Source organism: Coregonus lavaretus (assembly GCF_964263955.1).
Source record: "Coregonus lavaretus genome assembly, chromosome: 5".
Taxonomy (NCBI): domain Eukaryota; kingdom Metazoa; phylum Chordata; class Actinopteri; order Salmoniformes; family Salmonidae; genus Coregonus; species Coregonus lavaretus.
Genome location: NC_139992.1, coordinates 16,908,185 through 16,929,674, shown reverse-complemented (window position 1 = coordinate 16,929,674; position 21,490 = coordinate 16,908,185). Strand labels below are relative to the sequence as shown.

The 21,490-nt window shown below is 44.5% G+C and overlaps 1 protein-coding gene across 1 annotated transcript in view; it reads right to left on the bottom strand.

Annotated features, from left to right (window-relative positions):
* Positions 1 to 21,485, bottom strand: part of LOC311128816 (microtubule-associated protein 2-like) — a gene marked incomplete at both ends in the record, with an annotated part of 42,466 nt that extends 20,981 nt beyond the window's left edge. The window contains 7 exons of the mRNA XM_084161046.1: positions 1,258 to 1,443; positions 2,106 to 2,167; positions 9,513 to 9,662; positions 10,197 to 10,457; positions 12,475 to 15,945; positions 17,153 to 17,479; positions 21,296 to 21,485. Of these exons, the coding sequence (XP_084017172.1) occupies positions 1,258 to 1,443; positions 2,106 to 2,167; positions 9,513 to 9,662; positions 10,197 to 10,457; positions 12,475 to 15,945; positions 17,153 to 17,479; positions 21,296 to 21,485 (4,647 nt within the window). The remainder of the gene's footprint in view (positions 1 to 1,257; positions 1,444 to 2,105; positions 2,168 to 9,512; positions 9,663 to 10,196; positions 10,458 to 12,474; positions 15,946 to 17,152; positions 17,480 to 21,295) is intronic.
* Positions 21,486 to 21,490: the final 5 nt, after the last annotated feature.

Sequence of the window (21,490 nt, the reverse complement as noted above, 5' to 3'; positions counted from 1 at the left end):
CAGCTCTTTGCTGTATGTAGTCCCGTGTAGCTCAGTTGGTAGAGCATGGCGCTTGCAACACCAGGGTTGTGGGTTTGATTCCCACGGGGGGCCAGTATGAAAATGTATGCACTCACTAACTGTAAGTCGCTCTGAATAAGAGCGTCTGCTAAATGACTAAAATGTAAATGTAAATATTCATTGAGTCTCTCTCGTCATGATTTCAAAAGTTTTGTAATCTCACAGTATCAACTTGCTGTGCGTTCGAGGCTTCTTTTCACAGTCTATGGCTCGAGGAAACTGTGCAGACACCGTGATCTGAACTATCTGATTGGCCAGATGTAGGCCTATAGGTGCACTTGATTTGCTCTCTGGGTCTGCCGGGTAGGTGGAGTTCTACCATCAGACACATAAAATGGTTCAAAATGGGAACACTTTGCCTTCCTGGCACCAGGGCTGCTGAATCAAGTGCACCTACCGCCAACAACGCGAAACGAATAAAAAAAATAGGAACACAAGGCTTTATCGTTTTCACAGAAATGTTTGGTCATCGACTAGGAATGCCTTGGAGATCGACCAGTCGATCGCGATTTCTTGGACTTCATGGTATAGTTTCTGCTCTGACATGCACTGTCAACTTTGGGACCTTATATAGACAGGTGTGTTTCTTTCTAAATCATGTCCAAACATTTAAATTAGCCACAGGTGGACTCCAATCAAGTTGTAGCGACATCTCAAGGATGTCGCTTAGTGGTTAAGAGCGTTGTGCCAGTAACCGAAAGGTCGCTGGTTCTAATCCCCGAGCCAACTAGGTGAAAAGTCTGTCGATGTGCCCTTGAGCAAGGCACTTAACCCTAATTGCTCCTGTAAGTCGCTCTGGATAAGAGCGTCTGCTAAATGACAAAAAAAAAAAAAAAAAAAAAAAAAATGATCAAAGGACATTTGATGCACCCGAGCTCAATTTGGAGTGTCATAGCAAACGGGTGTGAATGCTTATGTAAATTAGATATTTATGTATTTCATTTTCAATACATTTGCAAAAATTTCTAAAAACATGTTTTTACTTTGTCATTGTGCAGTATTGTGTGTCGATGGGTGAGACAAAATCATCTATTTAATCCATTTTGAATTCAGGCTGTAACACAACAAAATGTGGAATAAGTCAAGGGGTATGAATACTTTTTGAAGGCACTGTATGTTGTTTATTGTTATATATTATTGTATTAATTTACAGATGTGAGATCAGTTGATCAGTTCAGGGCCATATGCTAACCTTACCGCATATATTAGTCTGTGTAGTGTGGTGGAGTCACGAGGCCCAGCCGAGGAGGGGCGGGGCCTATCAAGCTCCACCTCCCCCAGCGAGTTCTTTTTAGTGTGGGAGGAGCAGGACGAGTTAGGGCGGGGGGGCAGGAGGGCGGCCACTCGCGTTTTACAGGTGGGGATCTTTGTTAGTGGTCGTGACTGAGTGACAGACAGACAGATGGGGGAGAGATGGGTGAGCGAGTGGGAATATATGTGTGAGAGATGGGTGAGAAACATAGGCTGCAAACCACAGAAAACATCAGAGGACAAAAAACAATGACAGTGGAACCAAAAGATGACATGTTGTTGAAAACCAACCAGATTCACACATACACTCCGGTACGTATTTATTTGGACAGTGAAGCTAAACCTTTTAATTTGGGTTTATACTCCAGCATTTTGGATTTCAGATCAAATGTTTTCAATGAGGTGACAGTACAGAATGTCAACTTTTATTTTAGGGCATTTTCATACATCTCGATTTTACCGTTTAGAAATTAATGCACATTATGTATCTAGTGCTCCCATTTGAAGGTTTCGTAAGTATTTGGACAAATTCACTGATAGTGTATGACATTTAGTCAAAAGTTTAGTATTTGGTCCCATATTCCTAGCACGGAATGACTACATCAAGCTTGTGACTCTACAAACTTGGATGCATTTGCAGTTTGTTTTGGTTGTGTTTCGGATTATGTTGTGCCCAATAAATATTAATGGTAAATAATGTATTGTGTCATTTTGAAGTTTGAGTGAAACAGGGAGATAGCCTACTACATGTAAATGGTACATTACCTTATTGTGATGCAGTGTGCTGTACTTACTGAAGCTCTGTCCCGAGACTGTCTAGCAACACTGAGGGGCCGACGACCTTCTGGTACACCCACTGAAGAGAGGAGTTGAGAGAAGATGAGAGAGGAGGAGCGAGAAGTAGGAGAGAGAGAGAGAGAGGACAGAGGAGGAGAGGAGGAGAGAGAGAAAGAGAGAAGGAGAGAGCAGAGTGAGAGAGAAAGAGAAATACAGAGACGTTCTACAGTTAGACGTGACATAAAAGTTACGTTTTCTTTTTGCAACCAAATGTCTATTTTTTTAACGTAAATTCAATGCTATAGAAAGGTCCAGACACCTTTTGTGTTATTTCACGTTTTTGAGAAACTTACCCCAAACAACAAATAAATTCCTCATCCTCGTTGTGTAGTATGGATGCCCCCAAAAAAACATGACAAAGGCTCCAAAAACACCCAAATATGTTAATTTAGAAACCGCAAAGCTCTCAGTATAGTGATGCAGGTCATTAGATGTTGTACACACGAAATTGTGTCATTCCGAACTTTATCTGCAATGTTATATTCCATTTTGTTGCAACTCGAGCGTGCATTCTACAGGTAACTGCCAAAATAAAGGAAACACTTGAGTAAATAAGGGATACAAAGTACATTTACATTTACATTTGAGTCATTTAGCAGACGCTCTTATCCAGAGCGACTTACAGTTAGTGAATACATATTTTTTTTATACTGGCCCCCCGTGGGAATCGAACCCACAACCCTGGCGTTGCAAACGCCATGCTCTATCAACTGAGCTACATCCCTGTATAATGAAAGCATGGGGTGCTTCCACACAGGAAGTTCCAGACACTTGTAGAATCTATGCCAAGAAGCATTGAAGCTGTTCTGGCGACTCGTGGTGGCCCAATGCGCTATTAAGACACTTTATGTTGGTGTTTCCTTTATTTTGGCAGTTACCTGTAGCAGCAGGCTACACAGAGAATTGAACAGATGGATAGGGGAAACATCTCAAGTCGCTCAAAACAGAATAAAACATTGCGGAAAATTTAGTTTAATCCACCAGAAAAGACAGAACAAATAATAAAACAAATATTATGGTTAAACTCAAATATACTAATTGATTTTTTTGAAATGTTCTTTTTTGAAAAAAATGTTAAAAAAAGTGGTATAATCTTTATAAAATATATCATAAATAGGACTGGTGGAGTTATGTCACACATGCAGCTAACAAAACTATAAGGAAATGTCTGCTCTATTCAAAATTATAACCAATTAATTGCAGCATTACCGCAAAAAATGGAAGAGGCAAGTGGAAGGGGGAGAAGGTAAGGAACTTGTCCGATGACCAAAATTGGTTAAAGAAAATTGTGATAAATAAAAAAGTATACCAATTTCATTTAAGGACCAAAAAATTGAGAGCTGTGCCATACAGGTTGCAAAATAGTTGGGAAGAGATTTTCAATGTACCCATTCCATGGTAGGTGGTTTATGAACTGATACACAAAATGACGCTGGATTCCAAATTTAGAGTTTTTCTATTTAAATTATTATATAGAATTCTTGCAACCAATAGAATGTTATATACAGTGCCTTCGGAAAGTATTCAGACCCCTTTACTTTTTCCACATTTTGTTACGTTACAGCCTTATTCTAAAATTGATTAAATGGTTTTTTTCCATTATCAATCTGCACACAATAGCCCATAATGACAAAGTAAAAACAGGTTGATACATTTTTGCTATTTTTATTTTTTATTTTTATGGAAATGTAACATTTACAAGTATTCAGAAACTTTACTCAGTACTTTGTTGAAGCGCCTTTGGCAGCGATTACAGCATTGAGTCTTCTTGGGTATGACGCTACAAGCTGTATTTGGGGAGTTTCTCCCATTCTTCTCAGCAGATCCTCTCAAGCTCTGTCATGTTGGATGGGGAGCATTGCTGCACAAGTTTTTTCAGGTCTCTCCAGAGATGTTCGATCGGGTTCAAGTCCATACTCTGGCTGGGCCACTCAAGGACATTCAGAGACTTGTCCCGAAGCCACTGCTGTGTTGTCTTGGCTGTGTGCTTAGGGCCGTTGTCCTGTTGGAAGGTGAACCTTCGCCCAAGTCTGAGGTCCTGAGCGCTCTGAAGCAGGTTTTCTTCAAGGATCTTTCTGTACTTTGCTTGGTTCATTTTTGCCTCGATCCTGACTAGTCTCCCAGTACCTAATGCTGAAAAACATCCCCACAGCATGATGCTGCCACCACCATGCTTCAACGTAGTTCCAGGTTTCCTCCAGACTTGACACTTGGCATTCAGGCCAAAGAGTTCAATCTTGGTTTCATCAGACAAGATAACCTTGTTTCTCATGGTCTGAGAGTCTTTAGGTGCCTTTTGTCAAACTTCAAGCGGGCTGTCATGTGCCTTTTACTGAGGAGTGGCTTCCGTCTGACCACTCTACAATCAAGGCCTGATTGGTAGAGTGCTGCATAGATGGTTGTCCTTCTGGAAGGCTCACCCATCTCCCCAGAGTAACTCTAGAGCTCTGTCAGAGTGACCATCGGGTTCTTGGTCACCTCCCTGACCAAGGCCCTTCTCCACCGATTTCTCAGTTTGGCCAATGCAAATAGACCGGGTAGCCATTTGATTAGCTGTTCAGGAGCCTTATGGCTTGGGGGTAGAAGCTGTTAAGAAGCCTTTTGGACCTAGACTTGGCGCTCCAGTACCGCTTGCCATGCGGTAGCAGAGAGAACAGTGGCTGGAGTCTTTGACTATTTTTAGGGCCTTCCTCTGACACCACCTGGTGTAGAGGTCCTGGATGGCAGGAAGCTTTGCCCCAGTGATGTACTGGGCCGTACGCACCACCCTCTGTAGTGCCTTGCGGTCGGAGGCCGAGCAGTTGCCATACCAGGCAGTGATGCTACCAGTCAGGATGCTCTCGATGGTGCAGCTGTATAACTTTTTGAGGATCTGAGGACCCATGCCAAATCTTTTCAGTCTTCTGAGGGGGAATAGGCTTTGTCGTGCCCTCTTCACGACTGTCTTGGTGTGTTTGGACCATGATAGTTCGTTGGTAATGTGGACACCAAGGAACTTGAAGCTCTCAACCTGTTCCACTACAGCCCCGTCGATGAGAATGGGGGCGTGCTTTGTCCTCGTTTTCCTGTAGTCCACAATCATCTCCTTTGTCTTGATCACGTTGATGGAGAGGTTGTTATCCTGGCACCACACAGCTAGGTCTCTGACCTCCTCCCTATAGGCTGTCTCATCGTTGTCGGTGATCAGGCCTACCACTGTTGTGTCGTCTGCAAACTTAATGATGGTGTTGGAGTCGTGCCTGGCCATGCAGTCATGGGTGAACAGGGAGTACAGGAGGGGACTGAGGAGGCACCCCTGAGGGGCCCCCGTGTTGAGGATCAGCGTGGCAGATGTGTTGTTACCCTCCCTTACCACCTGGGGGTGGCCCATCAGGAAGTCCAGGACCCAGTTGCAAAGGGAGGTATTTAGTCCCAGGGTCCTTAGTTTAGTGATGAGCTTTGAGGGCACTATGGTGTTGAACGCTGAGCTGTAGTCAGTGAATAGCATTCTCACATAGGTGTTCAATTTGTCCAGGTGGTAAAGGGCAGTGTGGAGTGCAATAGAGATTGCATCATCTGTGGATCTGTTGGGGCGGTATGCAAATTGGAGTGGGTCTACTGTTTCTGGGATAATGGTGTTGATGTGAGCCATGACCAGCCTTTCAAAGCACTTCATGGCTACTGACGTGAGTGCTACGGGTCGTAGTCATTTAGGCAGGTTACCCTTAGTGTTCTTTCGCACAGGGACTATGGTAGTCTGCTTGAAACATGTTGGTATTACGGACTCAGTCAGGGACAGGTTGAAAATGTCAGTGAAGACACTTGCCAGTTGGTCAGCGCATGCTCAGAGTACACGTCCTGGTAATCTGTCTGGCCCTGCAGCCTTGTGAATGTTGACCTGTTTAAAGGTCTTATTCACATCGGCTATGGAGAGCGTGATCACACAGTCGTCTGGAACAGCTGATGCTCTCATGCATGCTTCAGTGTTGCTTGCCTCGAAGCGAGCATATAAGTAATTTAGCTCGTCTGGTAGGCTTGTGTAACTGGGCAGCTCGTGGCTGTGCTTCCCTTTGTTGTCTGTAATAGTTTGCAAGCCTTGCCACATCCGGCGAGCGTTGGAGCCGGTGTAGTACAATTCAATCTTAGTCCTGTATTGACGCTTTGCCTGTTTGATGGTTCGTCGGAGGGCATAGTGGGATTTCTTATAAGCGTCCGGGTTAGAGTCCCGCTCCTTGAAAGCGGCAGCGCTACCCTTTAGCTCAGTGCGGATGTTGCCTGTAATCCATGGCTTCTGGTTGGGGTATGTACGTATGGTCACTGTGGGGATGACATCATCGATGCACTTATTGATGAAGCCATTGACTGATGTGGTGTACTCCTCAATGCCATCGGAAGAATCCCAGAACATATTGCAGTCTGTGCTAGCAAAACAGTCCTGTAGCTTAGCATCTGCATCATCTGACCACTTCTTTATTGACCGAGTCACTGGTGCTTCCTGCTTTAGTTTTTGCTTGTAAGCAGGAATCAGGAGGATAGCGTTATGGTCAGATTTGCCAAATGGAGGTCGAGGGAGAGCTTTGTACGCGTCTCTGTGTGTGGAGTAAAGGTGGTCTAGAGTATTTTTTAATACTCTTAGCAAAACATTTAATCTTTAATTTACAATCTGTAGAAACTATGAGAATAGAAAGGTTCAGGACTTTTGTGAAACATCACAGCACAGTTGAAAAATATATGGCTAATAGAAACTGGATGGTATTCAGAGATAGATGGGAGGGGTTGAGGGGAGCTGAAAGATAACTAATGTCAAATATACTGTGTTCGTAAAATGTATATAGTATGTTTAAACTGGAATTAGAAGTTTAAGTATTGTTGTCCGCTAGTTTACTCCAATTAGGGTTAGGGGGAAATAATAAAGAAGGAAAATATATATTTTAAAATATCTGGGGATTGGAAATTATGCAGACAATTACATTGACAGACGCCAAAATCTATCTACAATATTAAAGGTGATCTACCCCCTTAAAAATAAAACATTGCAGATAAAGTTTGAAATGACACAATTTCATGTGTACAACATCTAAAGACCTGCATCACTATACTGAGAGCTTTGCCTTTTCTAAAATAACATATTTGGGTGTTTTTTGAGCCTTTTTTCATGTTTTTTGGGGGCCCCCAAAAAGGATGAGGAATTGATTTGCTGTTTAGGGTACATTTCTCAAAAACAAGTTAAATCACCAAAAAAGAGGTCTGGACCCTTCTATAACATTCTATTTATATAAAAAAATGAGATTTGGTTGTAAAAAAAAAAGAACTTATCCTTTAAACATTACAACAGATTGACAGCAACACAACAAAACTCTCCCACACACACACACAACAGCTGTGGCTGAAGCACGCCACCCACTCTACAGCCTGTACAAACACAATCTAACTGAAAAAGTATTGGACAAGTATTGGACAAACAGTTACCCCTCTTCTGTAAACAACTAAAGCAATTATTATTAAAGCAAACTTTGTGAGAGTTAATTTAGCCATAAATGGGGTACAGTACTGTATAATTATACTGTATTACTGTATACAATGAGGGAATTAGCTGAGACCCTATTCAAGCTGCTAGAGAAAAGCTCTATTCTCCAATGCTTTGGAAGGAAATCATACAGAATAGCGGATTTTGGACTACATAAGTGCACCGCCCCCATCCCACCCTCTATCTCACCCCTGAACAATTTAATTAGGGCAATGCAGCAATTTAAAGAGATTCTAGAATCGTCTATCTGTCTAAGAGAGTTATGTGGAGGACGTGGCAGAGAAAACCACAGAATTAAATAAATATAGAGCACAAGTATTATTATACGTATTATACACTGAGTGTACAAAACATGCTCTTTCCATGACATAGACTGACCAGGTGAATCCAGGTGAAAGCTATGATCGCTTATTGATGTCACCTGTTAAATCCACTTCAATCAGTGTAGATGAAGTGGAGGAGACAGGTTAAAGAAGGATTGTTAAGCCTTGAGACAATTGAGACATGGATTGTGTGTTTGCCATTCAGAGGGTGAATGGGCAAGACAAAAGATTGAAGTGCCTTTGAACGGGGTATGGTAGTAGGTGCCAGGCACACCGGTTTGAGTGTGTCAAGAACTGCAACGTGGCTGGGTTTTTCAAGCTCAACAGTTTCCCGTGTGTATCAAGAATGGTCCACCACCCAAAGGACATCCAGCCAACTTGACACAACTGTGGGAAGCATTGGAGTCAACATGGGCCAGCATCCCTGTGGAAAGCTTTCCCGGCACCTTGTAGAGTCCATACCCCGACGAATCAAGGCTGTTCTGAGGGCAAAAGGGGGTGCAACTCAAGTGTTCCTAATGTTTTGTACACTCAGTGTATATCTCTATTGTGGAAAATCTCTCTGTCAGATGAGGTACACCAATATCCGTCTCTACAGGGAGAGAGGAGCCAAACTACCAGTTGCTTGGCAACCACTACAGTTTTTAGGTAAAAGCTTAAGAGGCTGTGGTTACATCCTAAATGGCACCCTGTTCCCTAGGGGCTCTGGTCAAAAGTAGTGCACTACACAGGGAATATGGTGCCATTCGGGACTAATACTATCCTGCTCTGGGGAAATGCTGGGAAAACACACTTCTTTCACTGTAGTTCTTTCACAGCAAACAAGTTGCAATCATTACACAGGTTAAAGAGAGACAGATAAAGTTAAGTGAGAGGGTGAGAGATGGAGAGTCTGTGTTAAATACAGAGAGAAAGAGAGAAAATAAAAAGTATTGCAGGTACACATAACTCTGAAGCAGTAACATTAAATGACCAAACAAACCATCTCCCAGAAAAGAGAAACCCAGAATGAACATGGGAGCTGAGGAGGAGAAAGATGCAATTCAAAGTAAATAGCAAATAATAAAATAAATCCAAAAAGTTGAGCGACTGACTGTTCACAACAAGCACATTTGAAAAATGAAGTCAAATGAAAAATGTATAACAAATTCGTTTTTTATTCTAATAAAATGCGAACACTGAACATAACAAATTAACAAACAAATGAGACAGAATAAAAATGTATAGATTAACAAAATAATGTATCAAAATTTAACAAAAATAGCAGCTTCAAACAACTGTAAGGATGAGGTTAATGTACAGTACTTTGTGAAACTGCTGATGTAAAAAGGGCTTTATAAATACATTTGATTGATTGATGAGATGTGATATTTGCAGCCACATTGCAGATGCCTAGCCTCCCCGGCCCCAGCCAGCAGGTCTGCATTCCAAATGGCACCCTATTTCCTATTTAGTGCGCTACTTTTCACCGTACCCTACAGGCCCTATAGAAAATAGGGTGCCATTTGGGACGAAACCCAGGAGTGGTTGGTCACCTGTAGGTTTCCTCCTAGCACAGGGGTGGGGGTGGAGTTGGGGCTGGGCAGGACGTGGGTGTCGGACCGCAGTAGGTTTTAACACACTCTTCCGGGATGGAGAGGAGCGCGTCTCTGCTTTCTTAGTCAGCTCAGTCTTCTTGATCACGGCTAGGAGAAGGAAGAGGGAGGGACATAATTAAAGGGAGAAAGGGAAGGACATACAAGTAGCATCAGAAGGAAGAGGGTGAGATAGTCAAACAGAGAAAAGGAAGGAAAGGACAGTGGCACAAAGGTTTGGAGGGACAGAGACACCCACCAAGAGAGGCTCTCTGATTGCCATTTAACATTCAGCTGAGATCTTAAAGGCTTTTAAAGATGAGCATCTTTGCCAATTCGAATGAAAGAGAATAACAACATCTGTCAATTAATAATATATAACTACAAAGAACTATATAGAAATGTTAATAATTACTGGTTTCCCAGACACATATCCAGCCTAGTCCTAGACTAAAAAGCTCTTTCAAATGGAGATTCTCCACTGAAGTATCTGGGAAAATGGCCCTCTAGAGTTACAAACTGAACTGAGATCTACACCACTTAAAATCAAAGAGAATTAAATAATAATGTGAAACTACAAATAATTTACAAAAATTAAATAAATAGAGTAACAAACTGATTTGGAGAGATACTGTAGTTCTGAACCTTTTTTCTTATTGATGTCCACCCTGGGGATATAGACCGTCTCCTTGCGGACGGGTTTATGTTCGGGGGTGGAGATGCGCCCCTCACGCCCCTTCACCCGCCCCCCTTTAGCCTTGGGCTTCACTGGCTGCTTTTCCTGCTTCTGCTTCTGGGGAGTCTTGTCCTTCTTGACTGGTGGGGCTGGGACCCGGTCGGCTCTCATGGGCTCGATCTGCTCGGTAGCCATGCTTATGTCATCATCCACATCTACAGTGGAGAGATCTAGGTACAAAACAGACATGGTAAGGTCATCATCATGCAGTAGTACCATGAACACAACACAATATATGGGCATAAAACTCATAAACTGGGTAAAACAGTGTTAACGTGTAATTTTGTTATCATGATGAAACGTGAAGTCTCCATTGTGAAAAGATTGTAATAAACATGAACATGATCAGGTATCAGATCCATATATTTGACCTGTTTCAAGAAACTAGGCATTTGTCCCATGTCACTACTTCACAGAAGAGGCATTTTAAGGTATATTTAATTTTTTAGAATTCGTTTTTTTGCAGAAATGCCTTCTGGAACATGTGAACTTTCATGTGCCTTAATAAGAAATGTGTATACCATCTGTAAATACAAATAAAATTGTTAAATTACAGTTTTGAAATCAGTGGAATGCCCTTTGGAAGCAGAGAGATTATTGCCAAATGCGGAGAGAGTGCAAAAACAGAACACATAAAGTAGGCTGTTGAATAAAAACACCTGTCTCCGGATTCCATCTTCAAACTAAGGGCAACCATGGCATCCATGACAGAGAGGGGGAAGCATTCATCCATTATACGGGTAAGAGTCTAGCTACATTTTCAAATATTATATGTTTCACATTTTTCGGAGAGTAGTTTTCATTTAAAGTTAAAGCGTACTGTTAGCTGAGTCGGACGGCAAAGTGAAGGAAAAGCAGCAAACAAGTGCTCAGCATACGTGGGAACTCCTTCAAGACTGTTGGAAAAGCATTCCAGGTGAAGCTGGTTGAGAAAATGCCAAGAGTGTGCAAAGCTGTCATCAAGGCAAAGGGTGGCTATTTGAAGAATCTCAACTATACAATATATTTTGATTTGTTTAACACTTTTATGGTTACATAATTCCATATGTGGTATTTCATAGTTTTGATGTCTTCACTATGATTCTACAATATAAAAAATTGTACAAATAAAGAAAAACCCTTGAATGAGTAGGTGTGTCCAAACGTTTGACTGGTACTGTATATTTTATTTTTACCCCTTTTCTTTATTCTCCCCAATTTCGATCTTGTCTCATCGCTGCAACTCCCCAACGGGTTCGGGAGGCGAAGGTCGAGTCACGCGTCCTCCGAAACATGACCCACCAAACTGCGCTTCTTAACATCCACCCGCTTAACCCGGAAGCCAGCCGCACCAATGTGTCGGAGGAAACACCGTTCAACTGACAACCGAAGTCAGCCTGCAGCCGCCCGGCCCGCCACAAGGAGTCGCTAGAGTGCGATAAGCCAAGTAAAGCCCCACCGGCCAAACCCTACCCTAACCCGGACGATGCTGGGCCAATTGTGCACCACCCTACGGGACTCCCAATCACTGCCAGTTGTGATACAGCCTGGGATCGAACCAAGGTCTGTAGTGACGCCTCTAGCACTGCGATTCAGTGCCTTAGACCGCTGTGCCACTCGGGAGGCCAAAATTAAGTATGTTTTTATATAGTGTGTGTTTACCAGAGACGGTAATGTGAAGAACAACATGACTAGGATATCAGATTAGGATATAGGCCAAGGACTAGAGAAAGTTTATTTTTATGACTACTTTCACCACTTTTAGTCTTGAAATCTGTGGTTGTTTACTACACTGTGAATCCTTAAAGAGATGGGGTGGGGCTAAGGCTTAAGAGGCTGTGAATGATGCTAAATTGGTGTAGACAAAGAAGAGCTCTCCAGTAGGTGTACCAAAACATTCACGGGACATTTTCTCAAAAGTGGGGTTACAAGTTTATCAACTTTCAAAGCAGAATTACTTTCTCATTGTTCCTCAACTGCAGTGTATGATATATCATTTTATAGCTCGGAGTCTCTACTTTTATCCAATGTAAAAAACACCATTACAAATTTTGCTACATAGGACCGAATCTAGGTGGTGGGTCACATATTGACAATACTATTGCATTTTCTAACCATTGATTATATTATTTTTTGTGGTCATTAAAACATGTAATTTATCTGTCATTGAAACATGTATTATGGGATTATAACAGAGAGAAATCTCACCTTGAGTGTCGACCCAAGAGCTGTCTAGGATGGAGTCGTCCATGGTGGTCTCGTCTCTGTCGTAGCTCTCTGTCTGTCCCTCAGTCTCCAACTGCACCTCCTTCTCTGGGGAGGCCTGCACCTCCTTCTCACGGACCTCCTCTGAGACATCCCCCACCTCCTCCAGACTAGCTGCCTCCATGATCTCCACCTCCTGGGACTCCTCCTCCTCCTCCTCGTGGAGAGCCTGTGGTGTCTCAGGCTCAGGCGGAGCGGAAAAACGCACGCTGTGTCCTGGCTCCTCGCCCTCGTCGATGGTCTGGACTACAGTGATCAAGTCATCTTCTACAGTCACAACTGACTCTATGGCAGCTCTGGGTTCTGGAACATCATTCACCGCTGCTCCTGCCCCTGCCAGAACTTCACTATCTTCCTCCTCCTCTTCCTCCTTGTTAGTCATTATATCCTTCTCAACCTTCTCTTCTTTCTCTACAGGCTTTGATGGTTTTATCTTAATCATGATTTCCTCTGGTTCCACTGCCTGCTCTGTATCCTCCTCCTCCTCCCCTTCTACCTTTTTATTTTCTTCCATGGTCTTCTCTTTGACCTCTACAATCTGCTCCTTCTTCAGCTTCTCTTTGACCTCTACAATCTGCTCCTTCTTCAGCTTCTCTTTGACCTCTACAACCTGCTCCTTCTTCAGCTTCTCTTCACTAACTTTCTCATTCTCTTCTTCTGTGGTGCTCACACCACCACCTGACACAGATGGAGACGTCGCCATGACGTACATTTTTGTTGCCGTTGTCTGACCTCCCATCTGTTTAGGTTTCTCTGTCTCCGTAACTGGAACCGTGTCTTCTTCTGTGGTGCTCACACCATCACCTGACACAGATGGAGATGTCACCATGACGTCAACCTTCGTCGGCGTTGTCTGACCTCTCGTCTGTTTAGGTTTCTCTATTTCCATAACTGGTACCTTGTCTTCTTCTGTGGTGCTCACACCATCACCTGACACAGACGGAGACGTCGCTATGATGTCAACCTTCGTTGGCGTTGTCTGACCTCCCATCGGTTTAGGTTTCTCTATGTCCGTAACTGGAACCTTGTCTTCTTCATCTGTGGTGCTCACACCACCACCTGACACAGATGGAGACATAGCCATGACGTCAACCTTCGTTGGCGTTGTCTGACCTCCCGTCTGTTTAGGTTTTTCTGTCTCCGTAACTGGAACCTTGTCTTCTTCTGTGGTGCTCACACCACCATCTGACACAGATGGAGACGTCGCTATGATGTCAACCTTCGTTGGCGTTGTCTGACCTCCCATCGGTTTAGGTTTCTCTATGTCCGTAACTGGAACCTTGTCCTCTTCATCTGTGGTGCTCACACCACCACCCGACACAGATGGAGACATAGCCATGACGTCAACCTTCGTTGCAGTTGTCTGACCTCCCGTCTGTTTAGGTTTCTCTATTTCCATAACTGGAACCTTGTCTTCTTCTTCTGTGGTGCTCACACCACCACCTGACACAGATGGAGACGTCACCATGAGGTCAACCTTCATTGGCGGTGTCTGAACTCCCGTCTGTTTAGGTTTTTCTGTCTCCGTAACTGGAACCTTGTCTTCTTCTGTGGTGCTCTCTACGGAAGAGGCCGGGGAGGGCCCGACGGGCCTGCCGATCCTGCCCTTGGCAACCCCAGTCAGTTGGTAGACGTCTTCAGCATCCACCTCCTCGTACGCCTCCTGGTGCACCAGGAACTTGTCCTTCACCTTCTCCCTGAGCTCCTGCAGCTCCCGCTCCTCCTCCATGCTCAGGGGCCTGTCCTCCATCTCCAGACGACGGATCTGCCTCTCATAGGCAGCCATCTCAGCATCCGTCTCGGGTCCGTTGTCCCCTAGCTTCCCCTCCTCTTCCAGGGTAACCGTCACTGTAGGAGTTACAAAGGACTCGGCTAACTTCAGAGTTGAAGCTGGTTTGTCTTTTTGGTTTTCCATGGCAAATTTGTCATGGCTGATCTCTTTGTTGTCTTTTTCCTCTGAAGCGGTATCTTTCCGTCCCACTTGTTTGGTTTCTCCCTTTTCTTTGGAACCGGCGCATTCAGCTAACTGACTTGTCTTCTCGTCTTTGGCTAGTTTGTCTCTGGCGTCGATTTTCAGTTTCTCCTCCGCCATCTTTTCCTCCAGAGCCATTGGGGTGAAGCGCTGGGGCGGGGAGTCAATGGGACTGTGGACGTCAGCAGGGGAAGGCATGGGCCCTGAGTACTCACTGAACACACAGTAACCCAACTCCTCCAGCTGGCTCTCGCTCTTGGCAAGACTCTGGTTCTGACTCTGGTCCCCCAGAACCAGGTTGGCCAGGGAGTCACTGCCAAGGCTTTGGGTGTCCGCAGGGACAGACTTCCTCCTCATGATCTCAGGGTCAGTGTTCTCAGAAGCCAGTCTAGACCTGCTGCCCGCAAGGTCCAGCATCTCAGGTAGGTCAGGAGCCATGACTGTCCCATTTTTGTAGTAGTATTTGGGTGGGAAGGGAGATTCTGGGGACTCTGACCCCTGGGGACTGGTATTTTCACCGGGGGTCTCTGCTGCTGAGTTGTGGGGAGGAGACGTGGAGTCGGACGTTACTGAGGCGGCCGTCTCCAGGATCAGGGGAGGGAAAGGTGGTGGCTCCTTCTCCACAGATGGGGTAGTGACTGGGAGATAGTTGGCAGACTCCTCCAGACTGCCGCTGGTAAAAGACATGATGTCCGTGGCCAGTGGGGAGAAATGTCTAGGTCGACCCTGAACACTGGGATCCATCGATCCAATCGTAATGTTGAGAGAGTAGCTTCTCTGATCCAGGGCCAACTTCCCAGGAGACAGCCTACATTCGTTACTTCTGTCCAGGGCCGGTAAGGTCTCCTTTTGATCTCCCATCGGACTCTTCTTGGTGTCTGATTTCTCCTCCACTGACTGTGTTTGTGCCAGCATGCTGTAGTTGATCTCAAGGGGTGACGGAACTGTTGGGGAACTGCTCCCTAAGACCTTCTTCTCTTCTCCTGCGGTGCTCAGTTCATAATAATCTTCTGCTTGAACCCCCTTGGATCCCTCATCTGGCTTCAGGGCCGAAGTCTCAAAATAAGCTGACATGCCCGATTTGTCTTTGTTAGAGTCAGATGGGACACCTTGTCCTTGACCTCTGTCTTCAGCTGTAGTGAATCCAGACCCTGAATCCGTGGTGAGGCTACTGGACTCAAGAACTTCCACTGACGGCTGCTTCTCTGCGACTGTTTTAGGTTCATCCGGTATAGACATTTTGCTAGGCTCTTTGGCTTGGCTCTGGCTGTTTGAAGGGAAAGGGGACAGAGAAGGGGAAGGGGAAGCCATGTCCGTTTTGGGGCTCAGGGGTGCTGCTGCGTGGTCCCCACTGAGGATAGCTGGACTCTCTGGTTCAGTGAAGTCTGGGCTGAGGGTTCCACTCCTCTCGCTGTCTGGTTTGTCTGTGTCCATCTTCAAGGCTGTAAGTTAAATCTTTAGTAGTTTGTTTGGTTTTGCTTCAACATTCAGCTATTAAAGGTAGGCTACTTTGTTTTTGGGTCAGCCATTTTAACCAGGGCCAGCCATACTATCACAGACACAGGCAAAGCTCTGCTCCAGACTCACAGCCTGTTATCACTTACTGTAGCACAATACAGAGAGCATCGCGCATCACTGAGGAGGCAGGACAGGAGCATGAGGCGGAACCCATGAGGCGGAACCCACTCACTGATGGACGGAACAATGGCATGGAACGTGACGGAACGTGATGGAACCGGAATGACGGAACTGGAATGTGCAGGCAGCCATGGCGTTGATGGATGAGAAGAATCAAGCAATGAGGTATGGAATGGTTTTCCGACGAATGACGACTTTACATATCTAATAAAGGGTAAAATAATAGCCTTTCTGTCATTCTTTCCAGGCTTTATGAAGAAATCATAATGATTTGCACTTAGCTAAATGTCTGCTTTACACCCTGATTTATGAATGTGTATTGAATAATTGGACTATTCAACTATTACCTTTGAGGACGATGTACAATCATCTATCATCAAATCTTGCTAGAATAAGTTGTATAAGTTATACTTTTATTAGTCGATAGTATAAGGTTATTAAGATCAACTAAGACATAAATATATTTGAACAATAGGAAAAATGACAGAATAACACTGTATTGACACAATATCTAAAATATGAAAACCAGTGAAATGGCAATAAAAACACTGATATTGATATTATTACAATGACAGCTTAAGGAAAACTGAACAGAAAACACAGCTGAATGCAATAGAGAACGGGTGATTTACATGCTATATAAATTAGGTGTTTTAATGGCAAACATCACTGGCAGAAAGACACTAAGTGATGGGTTAACACCAATGAGACATCAATACGTCGGTAAGTAGCGTCAGCGACATTTCATTAACACACAGACACGAAAAGCCCAGTCTCAAAAACTGCAGCTAAAAACTGAAAAGAAAAGCAAAAAGAAAAGAGGAACCAGGAAGAAAGTTTTAAAACATGGCTCCTAGCGTTCACCTGTGTTGCCTTGCAGCCTTTAGCAGAGCGTAGCGGGGAGGGGGGGGGGGGGTGGTGTATTCCCTTAAAGCCTAAATTATCTTATTGTCTACACGCAATACAATAACATGCAGCCTGGGAGAGGAGAGAGAGGACAGACAGACACACCTTCCTCAGGGCTCTCCTCCTCCCCCTCAGGCTCTGCCACCTCCTTCTCCTCCACCTCCACCTCCTCCCTCCCGTTAGGGCCTTCTGGGGCGGCACTAGCTGCCTCGGCCTGCACGGGAGGCACAGTATGGGCCTCGCCTATGGCCTCTGCCTGCTCTAAGGGCTCGGCCGGGGGGCTGTCCAGCTCAGGCTCATCCCCACTCCACAGCTCCTCAAGAGCTGCCACGATATCGGCTGCTGCCCCTTCCATCTCCTCCTCCTCCAACATCAACACCTCTTCCTCCTCCTCCTCCTCCTCGAATGTGTCTGTAAGAGCCTCGATGGTCTCTACTTTGTATAAAAGAAGGAGAGAGGTGGACAGTAGACATCAAGACTACGGGTTGGCAACACAGACTTGGGTTACATGGGTACAAATCGGTGGGACACGTTCAGCTCTGTAAAGGTGGCTCACTGTGTATATTGTATATTATCTACTGTAGACAGAGATAGATGCACTGGTCACAGATGTTGTAGCGTATGAGTGAGTGACGTTTCTCCCCTGGCCATGTGGTTTGTTTAGGTTTGGTGGTATGGATGTTTTGGATCATAGAGTTTAAGCATGCAGAGGCTTTTTTTTATATACAATATATAAAATAATCCTGACAGAACGATAGATACTTGTCCAGCACACTGTTGAATATTCCTGCAGTTTTATTGAGTGCAATTGTGACAACGTGGACCCAAAGGTCTTCGTCAGGCTATAAAAGAACCCTCACCTCTGTCTGTAAAATCTGCTGTGGATCGATGCTTTCAAAAAGGCACACAACGGCCATAGTCTCTTTCTCTCTGTCATACACACACCATGCCGACACACCACATCAGGTTATTTCCATTCAAACATACCTTTATCAGTAAGAAAATGCATGCATGATACACTATAACAGTATTTTGCAAGCAAAGGTGTGTACTGTAGCTATACATACAGTACATTTTACCCTCCCATTGTCAGTTGAGAGAAATATATCAGAAATCCCACTCTCACCTCATCCAAGTTCTGTAACCATAACCTGAGTTGATCAGTTAGTCAGCATGTGATGGGTGTTGGGGTGTAGGCAATATGTTCCAAAAGGGTTCTTCGGGTGTCCCCATAGGAGAACCCTTTTTAGTTCCAGGTAGAACCCTTTTTTGTTCCAGGTAGAACCCTTTTGGGTTCCATGTAGAACCCTCTGTGGAAAGGGTTCTACATGGAACCAAAAAAGGTTCTACATGGAACCAAAAAAGTTATACCTGGAACCAAAAGGGTTCTACCTGGAACCAAAAAGGGTTCTTCAAAGGGTTCTCCTCTGAGGACAGCCAAAGAACCCTTTTAGGTTCTAGATAGTATAGAGTGTAGGCAGAGACAGACAGTGGCTCCAAGGAGAACACGTCCTTTATCACTGTTCTAGGATCAGTCCTGGATCAGTACTCAACCCTCCAAACCCAAACCATTAGAAGATATGGAACAGATCCCCAAACAAGCATATCCTCACATCCTCTCTATGTGATCAGCACACACACCTAAAGTTTGATAATTCTCTTGCGTCTCCCTAATCCATTCCCTGTGGATAAAGGGGCCACAGTATGCAGAGCTGCGGTACTGTTCTGCATGCGGAGGATGCTCTGCTCTGCACAGTGATGTGTGATTGATTTCTTTGACTGTGGGCTGGGGGTGCCTCTGCTCCTAACTCCTAAGCTGTCATGCTGACTATGAGGTGCAAATTCTGATTCTAAAATCCTGCTTAGAGGCAGAAATATGCTGCTCAACCCAAAAGCATTTATGCGGCAGCGCTACGCCTCTCCTCGCCATGTGGCAGAGTGCTCAGGGTTTTATATGTTATGCCAGGCGGCTGAGCTGCTGTGTGTGTGTGTGTGTGTGTGTGTGTGTGTGTGTGTGTGTGTACGCGTGTGTGTGTGTGTGTGTGTGTGTGTGTGTGTGTGTGTGTGTGTGTGTGTGTGTGTGTGTGCTAGCTCGCGTGTGTGTGTAGAGCAGGGCAGTGACTGGATGTGGCAGCAGTGTACAGCCTGCTGGGTCACATCACAGCAGGGGCACTCTCTGCTCAGGGAGAGGAGACAGAGAGGAGGACTGATGAATTCAGGCGTCCGCATGCATCCCAGCCGAAACAGTTTGGATCAGTTGGTGCATATTGTATATTATGATGACATTTTGTGACGTATTTGTTAGTTTTAGACATTGGCAAGAGTTTTTTCAGCTGTTCAGGCACACAACATTTTTTCTTGAGGCAAGCCGAAGTCGGTAGCCGAAGTCTACACCCCCTTGTTGGCGATTGGTCAACAGTAGGGATTCTTCAATGAAATGCCTGTTGTCTTTCAACGAGAGACGACTCGGCCTCATGTAAATTTTTTCACTTGAGAAGTACTGCACCAAACATCCTAGTCAGATGCAAAATTGTGCGACTAAGCTCTCCTTGGCAAAAACGTCAAAATTAATGACAGATTTCTTGTTATTTTTAGGAAGTGTATACTGGCTATGGTGTCTCAAAGTGGACAAACAGTACTATTGCCGCTTTTTTCTCTTTTTTTAAGTGAAGGTCTTTTAAAGAAGTATGTGAGCACACTCGTTTGGTTCGACTAGCTGAGCTCGGCCAGCCGAACTGAAGCATGCGGACGCCTTTATACAGTCTGCAAGCTGGAGACATAGAGACGTTGTTTCTCTGTACTAATACTAGCCACCTAGCAATTCTATGAAGTTGGCTTTAGCTAGCCCAGATAGGTTCCCAATCTTCCAACCTCATAACTAGCTACCAAGAAGCCATTTCATGCTGTCAATCAAGTTAGAGTAGCTAGCTTGTCTAACTAGCTTAGCTGGCATGCCTGTTGGCAAAGTTGGCATACTTTAGAAAAGCAAGCAATAGCTAAATGTAATGAATAAGACTCACATTCCTTTCAATCTTTTACCCAGATTTTAGCAGAGATGCAGAGAAGCATATTTAGTTTCTTTAAAAAAAAGAACCAGCAGTCAAGAGATATGCTTAGATATGCAGAAAAATATACATATTTTTTTACATAGAATGAAGCATATTGATTATGGCTCTAGATTTCAAAAAGCTGTTTCAGGTGTTTGAAAAAGGCAAAGCCAAGCCACCCTCCGGACCACCCCCCAGCCATCCTCACATATGTTGTGCCCCCTCAGATTTTTGTGGTGCATTGCGCCCCTTCCTCCAGCCTACTACAGGAAACATCAGCCTTGATGAGGTGCTAAGTAAGGACATGTCTTTGTCGACTAATACTATAAGCCTTTTGGAGTTGTGAGAGAGCGTATTGAGAGTGTTTGTGCTGTGTGTCCTCTGAGAGCATGTGTGTGTGTTTGCAGTGCAGTGTGTGTGTATGTGTGTGTGTTGAGCTGACAGTCTTCCTGTGAATCCGGTGATCTACAACGGGTGTGTGTGTGTATGAGCGGGTGGTGGGACACATGAGAAGGGAGAGCTCAGGGATGAGTTTGTCTTTGAGGGAGAGATGACAGACAGATACATAACACATGGCATGAAGATGTCACAGACCGGCAGAGAGGAAAACATGTGCATGGAACAAGTCTTAGTTCATGCACAACAATCCTCTGTATATTGCTGCAAGCCATTTGGACCACAACAAGTCCTGGGCCTGCATGCCACTCTGTTTGCGTGATTTGCATATGCCATTTTTTTTAACCTGTATACAGAAATATGTATGCAGTTCATGATATGTATACTTGCAAGTATGCACATGTAGGTTTAATAATTTTCTCAGCCAAGTTTGTGTTCAAATTATAAATGAATACAGTTAGGTTTATATTAATCGGATCACTTTGATAAGTAATGGGATGCTTCCGGAGGCAAAGTTGACTATAGGGAACAAATGGCTTTGATTGAGATATAGAAATAAAAGGAAAATCACAAAAAACTAGATCATCAAAAACATCACAAAACATGAAAGTGCTCAGATTCTTTGAGCTAATTGACACCATAGGGACACAAACAAACACACGGACGGACGGAAAGACGGAGGTTATTGGTCGAACCACAGAAAAGGGGGATCGAGGGTAAAAGAGAGGAGAAAGAGGAAGGTAGGAGGAAGAAGGGAAGATAGGAAGGAAGAATGGCGTACGTAGAGGAACCATGCGCGGTTCACCTTGGATCTGTCTAAAGGCAGCGGCCGGCACTGAGGGCCGAGAGGAGACAGAGCGATCCCACTCAGGGCTGAACAAGGGGTGATCATAGTATTCCTCGTCAGAGTGGTAGGGGCCATCCTCGGGCATAGACACAGAGATGGAGGGGGCGAGGAACTTGCACCTCTCCCGAGAATTTTGGAAGTGGTGGAGAGGGC